Genomic DNA, 21,228 nt, shown 5'->3' with positions numbered 1-21,228 from the left:
ATTTCCCATGAGTTCCAGCACAAACAAACTTAATAAACCTTTCAAGGTTTGTTAGTTTCACTGGGCATCTCCCTAACTGCAGTGGTGAGGGAGAAATCCCAGATAGTTCACTAACGTTTTATTTAATATTACAGCATTTTAGTAAAATGCAGTGCTAGGCCCTGCCGTACCAGTACAGGGGGGCCTCGATATCTGCGGATTCGCATATCCACACTCAGATAAAAGACACCTGACCTTGGCATACGCAAAAATATTTGGAAAATAAAACACGTCGACCTCGTGTATCCGCAGGTGGTCATTTCTAGCCACCATTTTGTGTTTCGGAGCCTCAAAATGGCTCCATTTTTAAAGGGGGGTGATTTTCAGCTGATTTTGGTCACTTTGGGGGCATTCTGGGGCACTGCACAACTCAGGGGGAGCAGCAAAGCATGGTAGAGGGTTTTACCCCGCATCCCCCCCCATTTGACCGATTTTCTGCAAATTTTGATCATTTCTCCGACGATTTGGAACCTAACCCCCATAATCCCATAGCCCCCAGTGACTCGATATTTGTGGTTTCCATATCCGTGGTTGCAGCTGGGAGCAGAATCTTCCCAAATATCGAGGTCATCCTGTACCACAAATGCAGGCAGGGTAGTGATGGCGGTAATTGTGAAGTAAATTACAGAAGCCATGCCAGATTCCATGATCCACTCTGAAGTTTTGAAAGAATGGAATATTATTATTATTATTATTATTATTATTAATTCGATTTCTATACCGCCCTTCCAAAAGTGTCTCAGGGCGGTTTACAAAGAGAAATAACAAACAAATAAGATGGCTCTCTGTCCCCAAAGGGCTCACATTCTAAAAAGAAACATAAGACACACCCCAGCAACAGTCACTGGAAGTACTGTGCTGGTGGTGGATGGGGCCAGTTACTCTCCCCCTGCTAAATAAAGAGAATCACCACGGTAAAAGGTGCCTCTTTGCCCAGTTAGCAGGGGATTGCCCAGTTAGCAGGGGATTCATTCCACATGCCACTAAAACTCAGCCGAGTAGAAACACTTCAGTATTATGACCTGGTAATCCTAAGGGGGCAATGAGGGACAAGAAACAGTGGCGTGGGGGGGGGGGACTGAATGCCATGTATTGGTTTGAATGAACCATCCAGTTATTTGACTACAAGCTTACAGTTGAATTTTATGGAAATATTTGGAAAATGCAGTGGGTCAGATCAGACTATTACATCTTGCCTAGCAGATACACAAGAATTTATCGGGTTGTACTTATAACTAACCTTTTGGAAGAACTCTTTGTCCTGATTATCTGGACTGATTGCCAATCAGTGTCTCAGGCAAGAGGCAGGGATGAAACTATGGTAAGGTTTGCAATGGCCCAGGGCTACAATGGGTCTCAATGGCACCCCCAGTGGGTCTCAACCCCCAAACCTGTGAGCTCAACCCTGAAAAATGTTTCCATTTCCTATGCTTAGTCATAAAAGATGTAATGGAATAATAAAAACCAGCAGCCTTTGTGAAAGTGCTGAGGGCATTTTCCTTGCCACTAAGGGCCAAATTAGTTGTTATTATTATTATATAGGTATTAATTATAAGTTGTTACACCCTCCAGTGTGTTTGTTGTTCCATGAGTAGGCTCAATCTGGATTGGAACCTTGGTGCAAGAGAAAGTTTTATTCATCCTTTCAGTTCATATTTCAGTCCCAACAAAAATTTGCCAATGGCAGCTGCCGTTGTGGGGCAAATAGCAGCTTCAGAAGTTATTTTTATTGGGACCAAAGTATAATCCAAAAAAGACCCTCTGTCAGGCTTAAACATACACAAATGGTTGTGCTATAATGTGTCTAAAGTCATGTCTAGTTGGGCCCTAAGAAACTGGAGTCTGCCCAGTCAGACGACTGTGGCTTTTGGGTATTCTTCAACTCTGGCACCTTTAGGTTTAGAAATTAAACATTGAATATGCTCATACTAGCATAAGCAGCTCCGGACAAAACTGATTAGACTTTCTGCTTGCCAGAAAGTGTAAGCAGTATTGCTAAGAAGTTAATTTTTAATATTCCTATTGATTTCTGAACTTCCTTCTAGGGAGAAGATGGCATCGCAGGAAATGGCACTGTTGGTTGCCCTGGCTTCCCAGTGAGTTTAGTTCCTCTCCAAAGTGCCCAAACCTTAGACAATGTCATTACTTATGTGCCTCTTATTTAACTCTTTATCCTCCTTCTTTTCCCAAGGGATATTCTGGCAGCAGAGGTGATCCTGGGACTAATGTAAGTCTCACTCTCTCAGTCTCTTCTTTACTGATGGTATACGCACACCCTGGGCTTCCCCCTTCTTTCTGTCTCTTCCCTCACATGCATGAGCTGAAATATTGAACAATGAATTCATATACAGTACAATGGCTGACATCCAGACTAAACCTCCACCAATATGCCAGGGTCTTCCTTAGCACAAGGGGGAGGGATTATTTTCAGCAATGAAACAATTGAGCTGTCCACCACTGAGTGCAAAGGTCAGTTCCACACAGTTTATACATTTCTACTAAACACTACCCTCTCTGTCTTCTTCAGGGTACCAAAGGCTATCCTGGTCCAAAAGGTGATGAAGGCGAGATGGGAGACCCTGGAGATGATGTAAGTTTTAAAAAGCAAAACTGGATTGGTAATGTTGACCAGAAGTTGAATCCTATCCTTTAAGCAACAGTCTATATATGTTTTATTCCTGCTGTTTATATATGCTGTTTGAAATACAATCAAATTCACTAGCAATCACTAAGATTTTTATACTATAAAAATATGTGGAAGGGATGAGGTAATACGATCATTGCTCCATTAATATAAAACCTGGAGAGAAAGCTGAAAGCACTGATAGCAGTAATAATGTCTAACATCGCCATGACATCATGCTAGAGAATAAAATATAGCAAGCCGCTTTGGGAGTGAGAGTATATTGGTGGGGAGGGGAACTGAGGAAGAAATTTTCAGAGTTCCAATTTTCATGGGACAAATTTCAACTCATTTTTGACCCACATTTTTGAAAAAGTGGATTGCCCAACAGCATAGTGAGGCTATTCTCATGTGCAGGCAAACCCGCCTCTGAAGCCTGCCTTCAAAACGAGATTAAGGGAAGAAATGCTCCCTTAACCTCATTTTTCCAATCATCTGCCAGGGCTGGGAGCCTGGCCAGCATCGGCGGGGATCCACATAATGCACCACACATTCACACGGTGCATTATGGGATTATTCCGGGGGCCAGGGCAATGTGTCCTGGCTCCTGACCCTCCACACTGCCCCGGGAGGCAGCTGCACATCTGGACACACGATCCTCACGCCCAGACCGTCTGCAGGGAGGTCAGCTTTCCAAGGCTTCCTCTCTGCTTGCTCTCAAGCCCTTTCTCACCGAAAGGGCTCTGTGAATTGTTCTTTGCAAGCATTGGAAGTGATCACATGGAAAAGTCAGCACATGATTCAGTCAACTTGGATTGAATTCATGATGTCACAAAATAGCTACAACTAGAAATTTGAAAATACCCTAGTTGGGAAACTAACCAACTCTTGTTCCCAGCTGTCATAAAAATGGAATAGGGCATCCTTCCACCAAAATGCATTTAGTGAAGCTTAAATGGGGCTTGCTACCATCTAGTTGTATTTAAGTCCAGAGTGTACATTTCTAATGGATTTTAATTTTTTTATATTTGCAACTTCTTGTGCATTTAAAGGATTTATATACTGCTTTTCCCACAAAATTGGTTTTCAAGGTGGCTTATCATTCATTGTAAACAATATAAAAACACAAGTAAAACTCAGCTTAAAACAATTTGAGTTAAAATCCCAAACATACAGCACTATAGCATTTAAAATAATACACAGATCTATACTATTTGCCATCAAAGACTCAGGAGAGATGAACAGTTTTAGATTGCCAAAGAGACGGCAGTATCAACACAAGACAAATGTGCCTTCTTATGGGTGTGTGCTGAGGCCCCATTTGGAATATCATGCAGCCGTAGGCTTGGAACACTAAAGGCAGTACTATATGATGCTCAGTTGATGTATGCACTACATGTCTCAAGCCTTCAATATCACACAGGATGGAGCTTCTAAAGGAAATAATGCAAGCAACCTAGGGCCAGTTTTATGCGCTTTCTTTAATCAGAGCTACAGCTGATGTAAGTGATTTTTTAATATCTGGGGGAAAAGATAAGGTGTGCCAGATCTCACCTGTGCTCACATCCTGAATGCAGATTTGTGTAGTGAGCACAGGTGAGGTCTGTGTATATTTCTCACCTGTTCATTTTTACATTTGCCCTAAGTATGCAAAGGTTATAGAGAGGTGTGCAGGAAGTCCAGTTTCATTTATTCTGTTTGTTATGAATGATAATAATATTATTGTTAAAATTAATAAAAATTGAATTTGTGGGGGGAAAGTATGCAAAGGTTACTCCTCAAAAAAGCAACATTCACAAATGCTAATCACCTGGTTTGAGTGTTATTTTGTTGTAATTAGAAAGTTGAGCAAATAAAATAAGCTCTTCTAACATAAACATCTTCTCTAACATAGGGAAAAACTGACAGTTCTGCTGTCCATTCAGGAAACCAACAACTTCCTTTTTCTTTCAGGGTACAGACAGCGGAACCAAAGGAGCTAGAGGAGCCAAGGGGCACAGAGGCCCAGAAGGCCGTCCGGTAAGTAGCAGAGCTTTAGAGTAAAGTTCCCCTTAAAAGTTCTGGATTGGATGAAGGGCAGAACTTGCAGGAGCCATTCAGATTATACACCATCATTTTATAAGATGGACAATACCAGGTTAGATAAGAGTTTTAAGAAGAATTGAGATTGAGTTAGGTAACAAATTGATCCTGAATTAAGAGCAAAATGCTCTGGCACAAGTGACCAGAGCCCTTTAAGACTGCTGCAATAGGAACATATTGTTGAAGTCTCAGGGAGAACTAGACCTCACTATTTCAGTTTTATTAGGTTCAGTTCAGAGTTCCACAATATTCAAAGACATTGACATTGGCAAATATTGTGATACTCCTGAATAGATGACAGCCAGAAGATTATAGAGTACAAGGGAAAGCTAATATAATTTGTGTGAGCGTTGAGCAAATAAACTAGTGAGGCATTTCCCATTCTTTTTTGGAGAATAGCAATATTTGAATGTTAAAAAGGCACCAGGGCTGCTGAAAACTGTAGATGCCAATGGCACTTCTGGCTTGGTTCCATCTCCTCTTTGCCTCGCTTCATACAGAGTCAGAAAGGCATCGGCCACAATCTAACTAAACTTCATGACCATAGAAAGCAATGGGATTTATGGCAGCCACTTAGACATACGTAACCCCTCTAACGAGGTTAAGGCCACTATCTGATCAAAACCAATTGAGATTTAAAGAGCAGGGCTCTTTTTCCAGATTTTGATCTGTGCTGCAGTTCTATCTAACTAAACTAAACTTGCATAACTAAAACAAAAGAGAGATCAATGGCACCTTAAAAAAAAAAAAACTCCACAGAAGTGTTCATGGAGTTTTCATGATGAGCCCAGTTCATCAGTCTTTAAGAAGCCTTTGTTGTGTTTGATACAAAAGTCTAACATGGTTTCCCCTCTGGAATTTAGCTGATATAGCCAAGAATTATCCTGGTTCATTTACAATGCATTTGTTTTTCAGGGACCTCCAGGACCCGTAGGCCCTCCAGGACCAGATGTGAGTAAAACTGACCTTGTGTGGTGGCTGTTCCTATATATAATACAGATTCCCCAGGCTAAAGCTCTACATATAGTGTTTCCATAGCAGGGGCAGGAGCGGGATGAGTGAGTAGGGAAGAGGTTCAGCAGAGGTTCACTGCAGGGTTACATAAACTTTGTCCAGACAAAGGTCAGTCCCCATGGCGGGTGGCTTTCCTTCTTAGTTTTCATGGAAGAAATCCTATTTCCAGCCATCTGTCTTCCTTTTTGACTTCTATATTTCCAAAAGCAGAAAACAAACAATGTCCTTTTCAGACCTCCCCAATATTATAAGTGACTCCTTGCTCTTTATAAATTCCATGCATGTACCTACACTGATGAGAGTACTCTCTCTGTTGGTGCCTGTCCCTATAGATCAGGGATTCTCAATGTTGGGTCCCCAGATGTTTTTGGACTTCAACTCCCAAAATTCCCAACCAAAGGCCACTGGGGCTAGGAATTATGGGAGTTGAAGTCCAATAACATCTGAGGACCCAACGTTGAGAATCCCTGCTATAGATAATACAGATTCCACATGCTTAACACAGTGTTTCCACAGCAGGCAGGGGCAGGAGTGGGATGAGTGAGTAGGGAAGTATTCAGCAGAGGTGAATACTCTGATGATATCTTTGATTGCTACTACCCATGAACTCTCCACTACTGGAGGTTTACTCCTGTATATACTATAGAATAGATAATACTTTTCAAATTCTGACTGCACTCCCAGAAAAAGCCTTTTGCATATCTATGAACTTCTTGTGCTTTATATGCTTTGAGCTTTCAGGAGGTTTTATTTACAGACCAGGCTTTTCTCCTGAATCCACTCCTGAGTGGTGTGTGCCAGTCCACATATTTGCTGGATTTTATCTGACCTCCCTGTGAGCTATTAGGAACCGGGACAGACAGAACTTTGATTCTCCCCAAATGGAGGCTGCAAATTCTGGCTTAGCTTGAGTTATGTCCGGGGTTAAAAAAAAAAAATCCTCTATTTCCAGCAGCTTTTGAAAAAAACTCCGGGGCTTCTGCTTTCTCCGAAGGTGTTGATGGAGGTGCTGATGACTATGCAAATGGTCCATCTAATCCCTTGAATTAAAATGCCTCGAATCTGCTGCAAAGCAGATTTGCTCTTCAGATACTCCGAGGCATAGAGCCATGTGTGAAAACCCTCCAGTGAATCCTTGCAAACTGCATTACAGAGTGACATGGGCTGTTTTCTACAGCTGCCTTCAGTGAAGAAATCAGCTAATGGGGACAGAAAGTGATATTTTATTTCCAGTAGCCTGGATGATGCCAATGTGTCTTCCTTTTGTTTTTAGGAATGTGAAATTTTAGATATCATCATGAAAATGTGTTGTAAGTACTGCAACTCTTATGGCATTAACAGGAATACGGGAATACTAAAAATGTGACTGTAACACCACTGGTCTCGCCACAACTGTTTTACCTCTCCCTCTCACCTCCCCCAGGCAGGGCCTGAGTTTTTGAGGGGAAGGGGTTGGGTTCACCCGAGTCCTCCTCCTCCAGGCTTCTCGGGGTCACTGTGGCAGTCTCTCTCCGGAGGCCTCCACCACTTGCCCTCCAGCTGCCCCTCATCACTGGTCGAGCCTGCCTTAAATCCCTCCTGACAACTGATGCATCCCTGCACCTGGACCTCCGCCCTGCCATATCAGGCTGCTCTCACCCTTATCCCCCTCAGCTGTGCCTCTGTCTGATGCTGCCTCCACCCTCACTCGCTCCTGACCTTCCCCTGGCTCCTCTAGCCAGGCTCCTTGATCTCGCAGTGTCTCAGCTGGCCGCTCGTCGAGGTGCCCTGCCTGGCTGCCTGCCCGCCTCTCTGGCCTTGGCTGCTGAATGAATGTTGGAGCCGGTAAGGCTGGCAGGGACCCCTGCCAGACAGTGACCAAAGACCAAGCCAGGGTACAATACTATACCGAAAAATGGCAACTTGTTGGCACTGGTCCAACCATGAGGCTGACTAAGGCAGTCACCCCTGGCAGTCCCTTACCTGACAGCATATCAGTAGCATAGTGTGGTGGTGGTGGTGCTGCTGCTCCCACTCCCGCTCCCGCTCCCATTCCCATTCCCACCATTTAGATTTAAAACAAGAGAGTAAAAGAGGTATAATGGAAAGTAGATTGGTGAGCTAGAGCTCCCCTATTCCTCTTTAAAATCAAGGGAGTGGGAGAAGCAGTAGCAGTGGAGTAAGGGGAAGTGCAGCTGGGGGGAGTGCAAGGTACCACAAGGTAAGGGAGCAGTGTCCTGGGGCAGCATTGGCACAACAAGACCGGGCACAAGTCAGGGTGGCATCACACCACCTTAAGTGCTGAGGAGGCTTGGGCCGGTCCTGGGTGCCTCATCACACCGATTTGGTCTTCAGTCATTTAAATTAAACCCAAATGGATACATTATGGAGAACCTTTCTTTATCCTCTTGATATTTCCTCATTTATAATTAATGGAATATAGACTGATGTGTACTGAAGGGAGTGTTACATTGAGCCTGAGAAACATCAGCTGCAGCCAGTGGTTAAATGGGAGGAGTTACTGTCAGTGCTCTGTCAGCACCAGTTCCATGTGAGCACTAGAGGATGGAACTCTGGAATCTGATTGGATATACTTTTGGCTTGACTTGAAGATTTATAGGATCAAGCTATTAATTTGTCTTTATTCTTTATTTATATTGTGAAAGTAACCAATGGTTCCATCTACCATTGTGTATTAACCAAGCAAATTATTTCCTCCATTTCATACACCACCTGTATGATAAGAGAGATCTTTTACAGTGTTTGGAATATTTCAACTGTTTTGCGGGGGGTGGACTGTAAGGAATATCCTGTCAGACAATTGTACAAAGCATTGATTCTCAAAATATCTTTTTTCCCTTCCTTCCTCCTAGCTTGCTGTGGTGAGTGTCATTTTTGAAAATTCTTTAAAAAACATTGTTTCATTTTCATTTAGACATCACCTTGCTCCATCAACAAGATGCAGATGGTGGTTCTCTTTATTTAGCAGGGAGAGAGCAACTGGCCCTATCCACCCTTAGCACACTGCCCCTCCAGTGTCTGTTTCTTTTTAGATTGTGAGCCCTTTGGGGACAGGGATCCATCTTTCTTACTTACTTTTTTTAAATTATTTCTCCATGTAAACCGCTTTGGAAACTTTTGTTGAAAAGTGGCATATAAATATTGTTAGTAGTTGTGGTAGTGCTGCTGTACAGCCACTCACTACTATCCCCATTTCAACTCACTTGTACACTGCTCATGGTGCCACAGTTGCAAGCTAATGTGCACATGCACACATGAAATTGGCCATGACATCTAAACAACCATACTGATGTCCCAGAGATGCATTCACACCCCTTCTAATACAGCGATCTTCACTGATTTTTAAGTGGGGGGAGCACTTTGGCAAAAAGCTTCCAATAAGAGAGCTATTTCCCATGGTACTGACCTCTGCACAGTCTGGTGTTTTTCTCAGTGCTGGGAGGGCCCTTGAAGAGAGACAAAACCCACTCTTGCGCTCTAGGAGGAGAGCACTGAGAAAAGCGACACTTCCCAGCATTCTGCGCATGCCTTCCAAGATGGTGTAGAGGCTCAGGAGGGCTCCCTTTCCCTTAAAGTACCCCCCCCCCCGGTGCTGGGCAATGTGAAGCACTGCACAGTGTGTATCGTCACCTCCGCATGCTGCCAAGGGGGACTGTGCAGAGGTTCCGCTTTGGCCCAAGCCTCCCATCGGCCCAATAAACCATGAGTCAGGGAGCCGTACCTAGGGTGGATGGGGCTGGCCACTGGCTCCCCGACTTTACAATGAAGAACACTGAGCCAGGACATGAAGCTTGAGAATGCAGTCTGTAGTAAGAGAGCCAGGAAACACATATTCTTTCATTGTCAACAATTGCCTTGGCAAAGATGGTCCTACAATACGTTTATAGAATTATCTGTCCAGATGGCACAAATAGAGCAGTTCAAAATGAAATATGTTTCACTTTTGTCTGCACTGGTAAGATCTGTGACATGCTGATCATCCACTTTTGCTTCTTCTTCTACCACTTATAGTTATACAGCTTAATAACATCTGGGTGTGTGATGACTGAGACCTTGCAAAGGCATTGGGGCAACTTATTTTATTTTAATTTTTGGAAACTGCTACTCCATCAGACTTAAGTCACAGCAAATTTATGCAGAAGTATTTTATACTGACATAACTTTGGGGATGAGGAATGAGACCTGGAGGCACCCTAACCCAAGCTAGAAAAGCCCAACCTGGGTTAGGCTGCATGTGAGAACTGCCAGGATTGGGCCCAAACCTGGCAGGGCAGTGCTGCCTAGCCCAGCTTTTTAACCCGGCTTTTAGCTGGAGTTAAAGGCTTGAACTAGCTCTTAGCCCGGGATCTGGGATCGTGGGTTCACTGTGGCTGCATTCAGCCCCAGCAGCCACAGAGATGGGTGCCTAGAGCTCCCGTCTCCTGGGGAAATCCCCCAATGCACCACACATGTTGTGCGTTGCATTGTGGGATATCTGAAAGCGGGACTCCCCGTCCCTGCCTCTGGAGCTCCATGCTGCGCCATGCAGCACAGATCATCTGGAAGGAAGCACAATCCACACTCCCAGCAACATTTCAGCGATCATCTGGGGGGAAGGTGAGTTAGGCCAGCCTTCCTGCTTGCCTTTCCAGTTGTGTGAATGGCCCCCCAATTTAAAGTGAATTTACATGTTAACTCACCTTATAGTGGAACATGCAAATATACTCTAAGGCTGAATTCAGACAACACACCAAACCATACATAAGGAAACATAGCTACAGTTTAATGTGATGTCTGGATTGAAAAACCTGATTTGTAACAACCTAGTAAATCAAAACTAGAAGCCATGAAGTGGGTTTGCAAACTATGATCTGTGGTAACTGTGGTTAGTGTGATGTCTGAATTGAGAAACTGTTTTCCCAGTTTTGCTCTGCCTCTTGAAACCACTGCACCTGCAGGCTGGAGTCCTGAGCAGTGAAAAATGAAAGAAAGTGAACAAGCAGCTCTGAACCATGACTTGCCTATATATTAGAAGCTCAAACCATGGTTTGGACTCTCAGCTGTGCTTGATCTAAACCATTGTTTCTGTTAAAGTCTGAATTGAGCTTAAATCAGCAAGGAGAATAAGAGTGTTTACAATATGCTGTTGCTATCATTGGTTCAGTATCTGGAAGAAATAAAATCTTCGTGTCTGTATACTTTTATATGGTATGATCTTTGTTGCAGAATGCAAGTGTGGCCCCATTGATCTTCTGTTTGTACTGGACAGTTCAGAGAGTATTGGCCTTTCAAACTTCCAGATTGCTAAGGATTTCATTATTAAGGTCATTGACAGATTAAGCAAAGATGAGCATGTGAAGGTAAGGCTTATAAGCAATCACAGTAGTATGTATAAATGCACAGTTGTTATACCAGGCCCAGGGATAGATTTTGCCTGTCTGAGGATTTGTGGATAATTGAAATAGAAATTCTCTTTTTAGGATCTTTTTAAGATAGTCAAAAGAAACAACTCTCGGGACACTGCTGTGGATCACAACATGCTGCCCTTACGGATCCCAAATGCTGAAAATATAGGCTGTTCCCAGTAAAGCTGCTTTTTGTAACTGGCTGATGGTGATTTCTGTGGCCCCTATGGTGTTGAGGTGCTCTTCAAGGTCTTTTGGAACTGCACCCAGGACGCCAATTACCACTGGGATTATTTTGGTCTTTTTCTGCCACAGCCTTTCAATTTCAATTTGTAGATCTTTGTATTTTGTGATTTTTTCTATTTCTTTTTCTTCTATTCTGCTATCCCCTGGTATTGCTATGTCAATTATTTTCACTTGTTTTTCTTTCTTCTCGACTACAGTTATATCTGGTGTATTGTGTGGCAGATGTTTGTCTGTTTGTAGTCGGAAGTCCCATAATATTTTTACATCTTCATTTTCTTCAACTTTTTCAATTGTATGGTCCCACCAATGTTTGGCTACAGGTAGCTTGTATTTTTTGCAGATGTTCCAGTGTATCATCCCTGCTACCTTGTCATGCCTTTGTTTGTAGTCAGTCTGTGTGATCTTTTTACAACAGCTGATTAGGTGGTCCACTGTTTCATCTGCTTCTTTACAAAGGCTGCACTTGCTGTTTGTGTTGATTTTTCTCCTTTTGCTCTTATTGCATTTGTTCTTAGTGCCTGTTCTTGTGCAGCCAGTATTATTATTATTATTATTATTATTATTATTATTAAAAAATTTATACCGCCCTTCCAAAAGGCTCAGGGCGGTTTACACTTCTACCCCACAACTTCTTTACAACCCTTCTTTATAGGTAACTTACCCTTCTTTGTAGGATAGTGAGTGCGCGGGGCATACTGGGGAGGTCCCCAGAGCCGGGAGTCGGCTTTTTGCCTCCCCTCCGGGGGTCTACTTGTGAATAGCCGCGACGCAGAGCCACAGCACGGCTACTCACTATCAGATAGCCTGGGTTTGCGGAGCGCTCGCTCTGCAAACCTGGGTAAGGGGAGGGCTACATGAGCGGGTTACCCACTTGTAAACCACCAGGCTCGCCTGCGAGTCCGGTGGTTTACACGATCAACAAAAATTGAGCTAGGCTCTCCTAGCCCGATTTTTGTTGATCATGGGAATAGCCCCCATGATGTCCTTGATTCTGATAATATTTGGACTAAAGATTTCCATTCGATGTCTGACTTTTCTTTAACAGTTTGACCAACAGGAGTCCCATGTTGGTGTTGTGCAGTACAGCCATGACAATACCCAGGAACTGGTGGCCATGGGAGACCCCAACATTAATAACATTGGAGCGCTCAAAGAGTAAGTTTTGAGCTTATATCTGTGAGCCTTGTGCTCAGTTCATATGTGACAGCTCTGTGTGTGGCATTTACCCATAATTGAGATATATGAATATCTTACTGATGGAATGTTTAGTGCTAAGCACTCTTACTAAATGACATTTCCTAGGGTTCCTTAACTAGCATGATTAAGAAATGGCACTCTGCCCCAGGGGTGACCAGAGCAGGCAGGGATCAGTTTTCTCCCCCTTCTTAAAAATGTCTCTTCTGTTAATGACTACTTTTTCAAGTGAATGATTGCCTTTCACTCTAGTGGGGAAAAGGAAAGCACTTGGGGACAATGTTACAGTGACTCTAAAATTATGAGGAGACATGACCATTGTTGTGTGCCAAATCACACCATTATTGTTACAATTCTGTAGGCATAATTGCAAAAGTGTGACCCATCACAATGGGCTTGTAACTCTAAAACATTAGCAACACTCCAAAAAATGTTCAGCTGTTCATGCTGTATAAGGGCTTGTACCAGGCTTTGTGTGTACCACAGCCATTCACCTGTTTTGAATTTGGAGAGGAGAGCTGGTCTTGTGGTAGCAAGCATGACTTGTCCCCTTAGCTAAGCAGGGTCTGCCCTGGTTGCATATGAATGGGAGACTTGATGTGTGAGCACTGCGAGATATTCCCCTCAGGGGATGAAGCCGCTCTGGGAAGAGCAGAAGGTTTCAAGTTCCCTCCCTGGCATCTCCCTGGATAGGGCTGAGAGAGATTCCTGCCTGCAGCCTTGGAGAAGCCGCTGCCAGTCTGTGAAGACAATACTAAGCTAGATAGACCAATGGTCTAACTCAGTATATGGCAGCTTCCTATGTTCCTATGAGTCCATTTTGGAGGTGTAGAGGAAGCTGAAAAGGGACATTTATTTTTAAAAAGCTGAGAAACTTTTCATCTCCCCAATTTTTGACAATTTATCTCAGAGCACTCCTATCTAAACACCCGGATTTGTAGTCTGAAGACACACTGCTCAAGTTCACTCTTAAACATGTCAGTTTCAAAGAGAAATAACTGAGACAATATTTAACTTTACTTAGGATTAGGCTCTTGACAAGTTATGGGATATTATTACTCTGAGAACTGATACATTGTACTCCAGAGTACATGAGAATTCATTAGTAAGTTTCTGTCATTTCCATGCAATCTCATTAGGTTTTTTCCACGTTTAGCACATGTCCAACACAAAGGTACTTATATAAGTGCTGTGTGGACTCAGATTTCTGGAAGGGGGAAAGAAACCAGACTTAACAGAGGAGGGATGTGGAAGGCAAACCAAGAGGGAAAGAATTGGGAGATGTGTCCAGATTCCCTTGTCCGAGAAGATATTTGCTTTTAAGGACTGGCTCTGATGCTCACTCATGCTTTGTTTGCAGGGCTGTGAAGAACCTGCAGTGGATTGCTGGTGGCACCTATACTGGGGAAGCCCTTCAGTTCACCAGGGAAAACTTGTTGCGACGGTTTGCCTCTGAGAACAGAGTGACCATTGTCATCACAGATGGGCGATCTGACATACTTCGAGACCAAACACCACTGAACACACTCTGTGGAGTGACTGAGGTGAAACCAATACTAGGCAGGGGGTGTGGGAGAAGGAAGAGGCAAGTTTTATTTTTTATTAGTAAGAAAGGCAGCAAAATTAGGTTAAACTATGCAGAAGAGCACAAGCCAGCTAACTGAGGAGGATTCCAATACAACAAGCCGGCTTTAATTCTAGAATCCCTGCAGCAAACACGATTTCGTGATCAAATGTTATGTATGCTGGATTGATTCCAGATCCTCTAGAAAAAAATTCCAGAGTACCCTTCTAGGCATTACTGATAAAGCCATTAGTACTAGTCCTTGTAGTTAGGTTCCATAAGAAAATAATTCTTTCTACCCCATATCCAATATGTTGCCATGTAATTTTGTAAACTCAAGCCAAGGTTCAGTTCCTGGCTGGGATTTGCCCCTCACTGGGACATCAGAAAAATGGTGTGATTATTTTTGTGAGTATAAACAGTTTGAATATCTGTCATTCTATAGGTGCTCCCCTTGGGTATCGGTGACATTTTCCACTCTGCTCCAAATTCTGAACAATTAACAACTATTTCCTGTGGTGGGGCGGCTGTTCAGCGAGAAAGCTATGCTGAGTTGCTAGATGACACTTTCCTACAGAATATTACCTCTACTGTCTGCAAAGGTGGGTGAGAGCACGTTGGTTGTTAGTTTGGGGTCAGCTGCAGCCTGGTTTTGGCCTAGTGCCCCACAAAATATACCCTGTTTCCCCGAAAGTAAGACCTACCCCGAAAGTAAGACCTAGCAGTAATTTCTGACGTACCGCTAATTGCCCTAGTGCATTTTTTGGGGCTAAAATTAATATAAGACACTGTCTTACTTTCGGGGAAACACGGATAATGAGAACAGGAATCAAAGTTCTTGCTCAACAACAAGAATTTATATACCGCTTTTCAACAAAAGTTTCCAAAGCGGTTTACATAGATAAATAATAAGTAAATAACACAATGAATGCAAAGGGAGCGATGGGTGAAATGACTATCATGACCTGAGGGGGCTTGCATGGCACAGTCTATTTTATAGTGGCCTACACACTTTACAGCTACCTAATGGCACAGCCCTAACCATAGTAAGAATCTTTATAGTACAAGGGGGGCTGTATGGCACTCACCAGCCTTGAAGGGTGCACTGAAGATTGCCTTAAGGAAAGGGAATGCACGTGACTTCTGTGTGACCTTGTTTCTTTCCTTTTATAGACAAGAAATGCCCAGACTACACTTGCCCAAGTGAGTATTCTTGCTGAAGCTGTGCTGATCATCTGGTGGATCCAATGTGTGCCTCTTAAAGCCTCTTCAAAGAGTTGACTGCATTGCCTTAATGTCACAGAGCTCATTCCATTGGCTCTGGACCCTGCTATTAACCCTCTGACTTGGCAATCCCACATACGCTATACCTGTGCCAATGCACACCACTAGTGTGCCATGATGAAACTGCTAGGATGCTGTGAGAAATTAATTTAATGAATTAAGTTCCATATTTCTCTTCAGTTTACTAGAAAATATGAGGCCTGTAGCAGAGTTTAAGGGCGCAAACACGCCCTTAACCTGGCTGCCAGGATTGTGTGTGTCAGTGGGAGCTGCTTGAAGAGCGCCCATCCCTTAGAGCGCTGTCACCCTCTAGAGCACCCATCCCCTGGGGGGATTTGCATGGTGGAATATCTAGGCAGTGCATTGTGGGATATTCTGAGATGAATTTCAGGCTACGTCGGTCTCTGTGCACTTTACACCAACTCTGTACACCATCTTGCTTATTACTTTATGTTGCTGGTTGCAGCACATTTACAGAAGAGTTAACAAAAAATATATATATTCTTATTTCAGTCACTTTTGCTGGCCCAGCTGATATCACACTACTGGTAGATAGTTCTACCAGTGTTGGAAGCCGTAACTTTGATACCACCAAGAAATTTGTGAAGCGTCTTGCAGAGCGATTCCTGCAAGCAGCCAAACCTGCTGATGACTCTGTGCTCATCTCCGTTGTCCAGTACAGCGGCAAAGGCCAGCAAAAAGTGGAAGTGTCATTTGAGAAAAACCTCACCATGATTGCAGATGCCATCGACAGCATGAAGTTTATGAATGATGCCACAGATGTGAATGCAGCCCTCAGGTTCATCACTACCCTATACGAGAGCCGCTCGCGTGGCAATGCAAAGAAGAAGGTGCTGATTTTCTCAGATGGCAACTCTCAAGGCATCACCAGAAGCGTCATTGAGAAGGCAGTTCAGGAGGCCCAGCAGGCAGGCATTGAGATTTATGTACTAGTGGTTGGCACGCAAGCCAATGAGCCCAATGTGCGTGTGCTTGTCACGGGGAAAACCACTGAGTATGATGTGGCCTATGGAGAGCGCCACCTCTTCAGAGTTGCTGATTACACCTCTCTGCTGAGGGGCGTGTTCTATCAAACTGTCTCCAGGAAAGTAGCTGTAGACTGAGGAGGTGGAGCATAGAAGAGCAGGATATATAGATTCTAATTTCTAAAGGAACGGAATGTAAGCAGCCAACACAACCCGTGATTTTATTAAAAGCCATAGGCCATCCATGTCCCTGCTTTTGAGCTGTATATCCATGTCCATTGTCTGTTCTCTTTCTTGTCCATAAATTCTTCCAGCCTACAGGGGGAAAACATAGGCTGACGTATTCTTGCCCGGGCGGATAGATTTCTGAACTGTAACTGCAACGACTGCTTTTTGCACCATATTTGGCAGAGATAAACTGGGTTAATAAAGAACCTTAAACACACTACCATTATTTTAAAGGTTGATAGCACATTTTACATAAAGAACAGTCCCTCTTTCAGAATGAAATGATCCCTTATCTTGCTGCCAAAATTAATGTTTTTAAACTTATCAGTTATTTCATTTTGTTTTTACAAAACACCATTATATTTGGTAGAGACTACTTTCTAGACTACTTAGTTGGCTTGAGAAAGATTACTTTGTCCTAGAAAATGTCAGGGATGTTTTTATATGACACTTGTTGTTCTCCATAGTAATTGTGGAAGTTACTGAAATTTTAATCTCTGGCATGCAGTCCAGTTCAACTAAGCGTATTTTGACAAGAAATTTTAAAGCGACATTATAGAAACCTAACTAAAGTTTAATTCTAGAGGAAGGTACCACAATAAAAATAAAAATTCTTCAATGATGTTTTTTATGCATGCATGCATGATGAAATTAAACCCTGAAAAATGATCTTCCAGTATGCATTATTATCTAAATTATTTTCAAATTCTACCATGCATTTGGCTCCTCTGACTTCAGAGGGCCATGTCCTATCCAATGTGATAGTGTTGGTGCTACCCGGCAACACATGCACACTGCTGGAGGTTTACATTATACGTTTACATAGTTATTCCTGAAAGATACGTCAGAGTTGGGGATTGGTTTGGACAGGTTTATTTCAGTGTTTCCAATGGTGCTGTCGCTATGAATTCAATATGCTTTTTAAAACAGGAAATTGTGTTCAACATTGCGGCTTTTATTGTCTTGTAATCAAGATCCATTTTACCACTTTTATTTTATTCCTGTGTTTTACTGACAGATGTTCCCTTTAAGATGTTGTTCAAATAAATTGTTTTCCACACTTTGGGTAGGAGGGAAATTTATGTCATTTTGGTTACAAGGAAAGGTGTTTCACAATTGGTGGGAATAACCCATTCACTGGGATATGAGGGATTTTCACACCATATAAGGCATCAGAAGCAACTTGGTCCTTGATAAGGGGAAGGGAATAGCTACCCAACAGAAGGACAGCTCATTGTACCCACACCAATGAAGACACAAGGCAATAAAAACTCAGGCAACTAACTGTGGGGTAAGGGCCACAGTGTTATTTAAAACAATTACTATTGGAACATGGCAGCAGGTTTACACTCCACCTCACAAGCAGTGTGGGCACTCAGTCCAAAAGTCACACACTAGCATCCTTTCCCCAAGCCTGCATGGGTGACTACCCCTGGCTCAGAGCAGCAGATCTGAGCAATTCAAACCCCTGCTCCTATTCACCAGCCCTTAAAAGCAGGAGGGTGCGTGTTCAGGGTATTTTCATAGGTACCATCCCCACCCACAACCTGTTCAGCATTTAAGAGAGGTGGTGCCACCAAAGTAGGGAGGCTTCCCAATCCTAGCCCACATGCTTCTAAGTCACTAAGTGCCAATTGACCACTCCCCACCTTACAAAAACATGCCCAGGGATGCTCACCAAAATGTCCCTATAGTTATCCCCTGCCTATTGTGACCTAAAATGATCCAAAGAGAACAGAATGGCGTATACCCCCCCCCCCCCAAAAAAACCCACACCCTCCCCAACTGGGCCAAACTATCAGGGAACAAAAAATTCCTACTTGAACCCCAATAGGACAACCAAAGTTCATTTTATTTCCTGCGAGGGAAGGACAATCTCAGTGTGCCAAATAGCTTTGCAAGCCACACTCTTCCCTGCCCAGCAAACCATGGTCTAACCCACAGCCCTTGAGCCTCCACAAAGAGAGATGGGGCAAATTCACTTTCCCCTGTAGGAGGCTGGGGGAGTAGCACCATTCCAATAGCTGGGTCTCACTGTATAAAATAAAGCTCTGATTAAATAGACTCTCCTTCCCTATTCCACCAGGGAACCCTGGGCAATGTAGTTCTGTGAAGGGGGCTAGGGCTTTCTGATAGAGGATTCTCAGCACAGGCACCAAACTACAGTTCTCAATATCTCTTGACCAAAGCCATGTCAGTTAATGGATATAGATTTGTGGTGCAGATATGCCCTAAAGCCATTTACAGATGACCGAAGATACTTCATTGTCTTTTCAGCTGATCATAATAAACTGTTCTCTTGTGGCTAGCCTACATAAAAAGGAGCAATCACATTGTAAATGGTGTTCCTCTGAAAGGAACTGATGCTCATGCACTTTGCTAGGTAAAAGTTTCATACTGGATATTAGGATTTATCTGCTATTGCCAAATCTTGAGCTGCTGTCTTTTTAAAAAGCCATTATTTTTCATTTTCTTCCTCTGTAAATGAAAATACTCAGTGCATTTAGAATATGCATTTGATTTTTAAATGGTACTTTTTAATTTAATCAGATTAACAACACCCAACCCAATGCACTCTACACTAAAAGATGGTCCTTGCATCATTTATGAAAATGCCCTCATTCCTGCATGTGAGGAGGCCGCACATGTTCATCGTGTTCTTCCTAGTTCATCAGTTGCCCATTGCAATGCACAATAGTGCTCGAGCTCTCTCCCTCTTTCTGTGGTGCTCTGATCTTTTACATCAGCTGAAATGTGCCATAAAAATATTGAAGGTCCAATGCAATTCCACTCAGGGGTCAGCAATCTTTTAGAATGGTTTGCCAGCCAAAGGAGGAGACCTGCTTGAAGTGAAATTGGCATCCCCGCCTTGCTAGCGTTGCCCAACCCCCTGTGTCAGCCCAGGCAGGATGCTGCCCTATACCCCACATCACTAGCCATGCCCCCCAGCTGCAGGAGTCACTGCTGGAATGGAATCCCCTTGCTAATTGCCACCCCTCTTCTTCCCCGTGGTGTTCAATGCAGTTTTCTAGCTGGCAAGAAGCACTGCCAGCTGGTCTGCCTCTCTGTTCTTCAGCAAACATTTATGCTTTGACTCCTCCATTTCAAGAGGACAAAGCACAGGCGTTCGTTGCTGGAGGTGAGAGAGGAAGACTAGCTGCTACAATACCCGCTGCCTGTCTCCAGGTGACATGTCACAGCTTGCTATAGCAGGCAGCAAACATCCAGGATTGCGGCATGCAGCAGTGGTCTCTCTTGGTCTTGCCAGCCAGCCGTCTGGCTCTCTCATATGAGCTGTTCATTTTCCAGAGTGCACACATTCAAGAGAGAGAGCCAGCCAGCTGGCACAGCCAGAGACAGGCAGAGGGCAACAAAGCAACTGATCTTTAGGGATGTGCACAAAACTGGTTTGCCTGGTTTGGTTCGAATTCAACCTGATTTTGAACTGGGGTGGGGAGTTTCAGTTTTGGTTTTGCTCAAACCCCACTTTGGTTTGGTTTGAATTCAAACCTGATTTGATTTTTAAATGGTGCCAATTGCCACCTGAAGCAATCGGACACTCCTATGATTTTTAATGAAATTTTGAAAAATTTTATTATTGCCCATGATTCCCTATGTGGAGTACCTTGGGGCAAAAAACTGGGGTGCCTACCACCCACCAAACCCCATGGCAATTGGACACTTCTCTGATAATTGGTGAATTTTTGAAGTATTTTTTCAATTTCCCATAGGTAATAATGGGGATTTGAGACAGCCCCACCACCCCACTTTGGGCAGTGCTAGGGCACCCCACAGTGAGTCTGGGGACATGCAAGGGCTGGCCTCAACTCCCCCAGGCACCTCTAAGTTGCTAGGAATTATTGTTATTTATTCATGAATTTTTAAATAATTAATGTTTGCCTCCATAGACATGCATGGAGCCATGGCTGCTGCTGCTGGGGCTCTGCTGCTATATAGGGCAGGCTGGCCCAAGGGCACAAGCCTCTTGGTGTGAGCCGAAGGGCGAGAGCACAAGGGCTCTCGTCCTTGTGGCTCTCAGCCATGGAGCGAGCTGCCGAGGGCCCAGAAGACCTTCCTTCCTGCTACAAAGATCAGCAAGAGCAAGAGACTGCATAAATCTGGATTTGGTTTTTTTTATCATGCCAAGGAGCTGTGGTTGGTTAGGCTGGGGAGATGTGTCTGGGAGAGCAGAAAAGCAGGGATGGAGTGGGAGCAGCAATATCACAGGTAGCAGGCAGAGGGAGGTATGGTGGTGCGAGTTGGGCAGGCTGTTACAGGGGGAAACGGTCCAGGCAACTGAGGCCTGTTCCTTTTTCCAGCTCTTCTCCCAACCCTCTGACCCCAGGGAGCTCTGAGAACACTCCCTCGAGGATTAGGGTACTGCTGCTGAATACCAGGTCAGTTAATGCTAAAACATCTCACATCAACTATTTGATTGTGGATGAGCATGCTGACCTGGTATGTGTGATGGAGACCTGGTTGGATGAGCTGGGTGAGGTTGGTCTCTCTCAGCTCAGTCCTCCAGGTTTCCAGATCGTGCAACAGCCCCGCCTCAAGGGTTGTGGAGGGGGCGTTGCAGTCATC

The 21,228-nt window shown here is 43.8% G+C and overlaps 1 protein-coding gene across 1 annotated transcript in view; it reads left to right on the top strand.

Annotated features, from left to right (window-relative positions):
- COL6A1 (collagen type VI alpha 1 chain) overlaps positions 1-17,704 on the top strand; it is a 60,566-nt gene extending 42,862 nt beyond the window's left edge. The window contains exons 23-35 of the mRNA XM_053285408.1: positions 2,085-2,135; positions 2,231-2,266; positions 2,567-2,629; positions 4,616-4,681; positions 5,660-5,695; positions 7,032-7,068; positions 8,611-8,619; positions 10,964-11,097; positions 12,434-12,543; positions 13,943-14,126; positions 14,592-14,748; positions 15,320-15,349; positions 15,944-17,704. Of these exons, the coding sequence (XP_053141383.1) occupies positions 2,085-2,135; positions 2,231-2,266; positions 2,567-2,629; positions 4,616-4,681; positions 5,660-5,695; positions 7,032-7,068; positions 8,611-8,619; positions 10,964-11,097; positions 12,434-12,543; positions 13,943-14,126; positions 14,592-14,748; positions 15,320-15,349; positions 15,944-16,554 (1,524 nt within the window). The 3' untranslated portion in view covers positions 16,555-17,704. The remainder of the gene's footprint in view (positions 1-2,084; positions 2,136-2,230; positions 2,267-2,566; positions 2,630-4,615; positions 4,682-5,659; positions 5,696-7,031; positions 7,069-8,610; positions 8,620-10,963; positions 11,098-12,433; positions 12,544-13,942; positions 14,127-14,591; positions 14,749-15,319; positions 15,350-15,943) is intronic.
- The last annotated feature ends 3,524 nt before the right edge of the window (positions 17,705-21,228 follow it).

The sequence above is a fragment of the Hemicordylus capensis genome, chromosome 1, assembly GCF_027244095.1.
Source record: "Hemicordylus capensis ecotype Gifberg chromosome 1, rHemCap1.1.pri, whole genome shotgun sequence".
Taxonomy (NCBI): Eukaryota; Metazoa; Chordata; class Lepidosauria; order Squamata; family Cordylidae; genus Hemicordylus; species Hemicordylus capensis.
The sequence above is the reverse complement of the archived record's forward strand: the minus strand, read 5'-3'. Positions and strand labels throughout refer to the sequence as shown.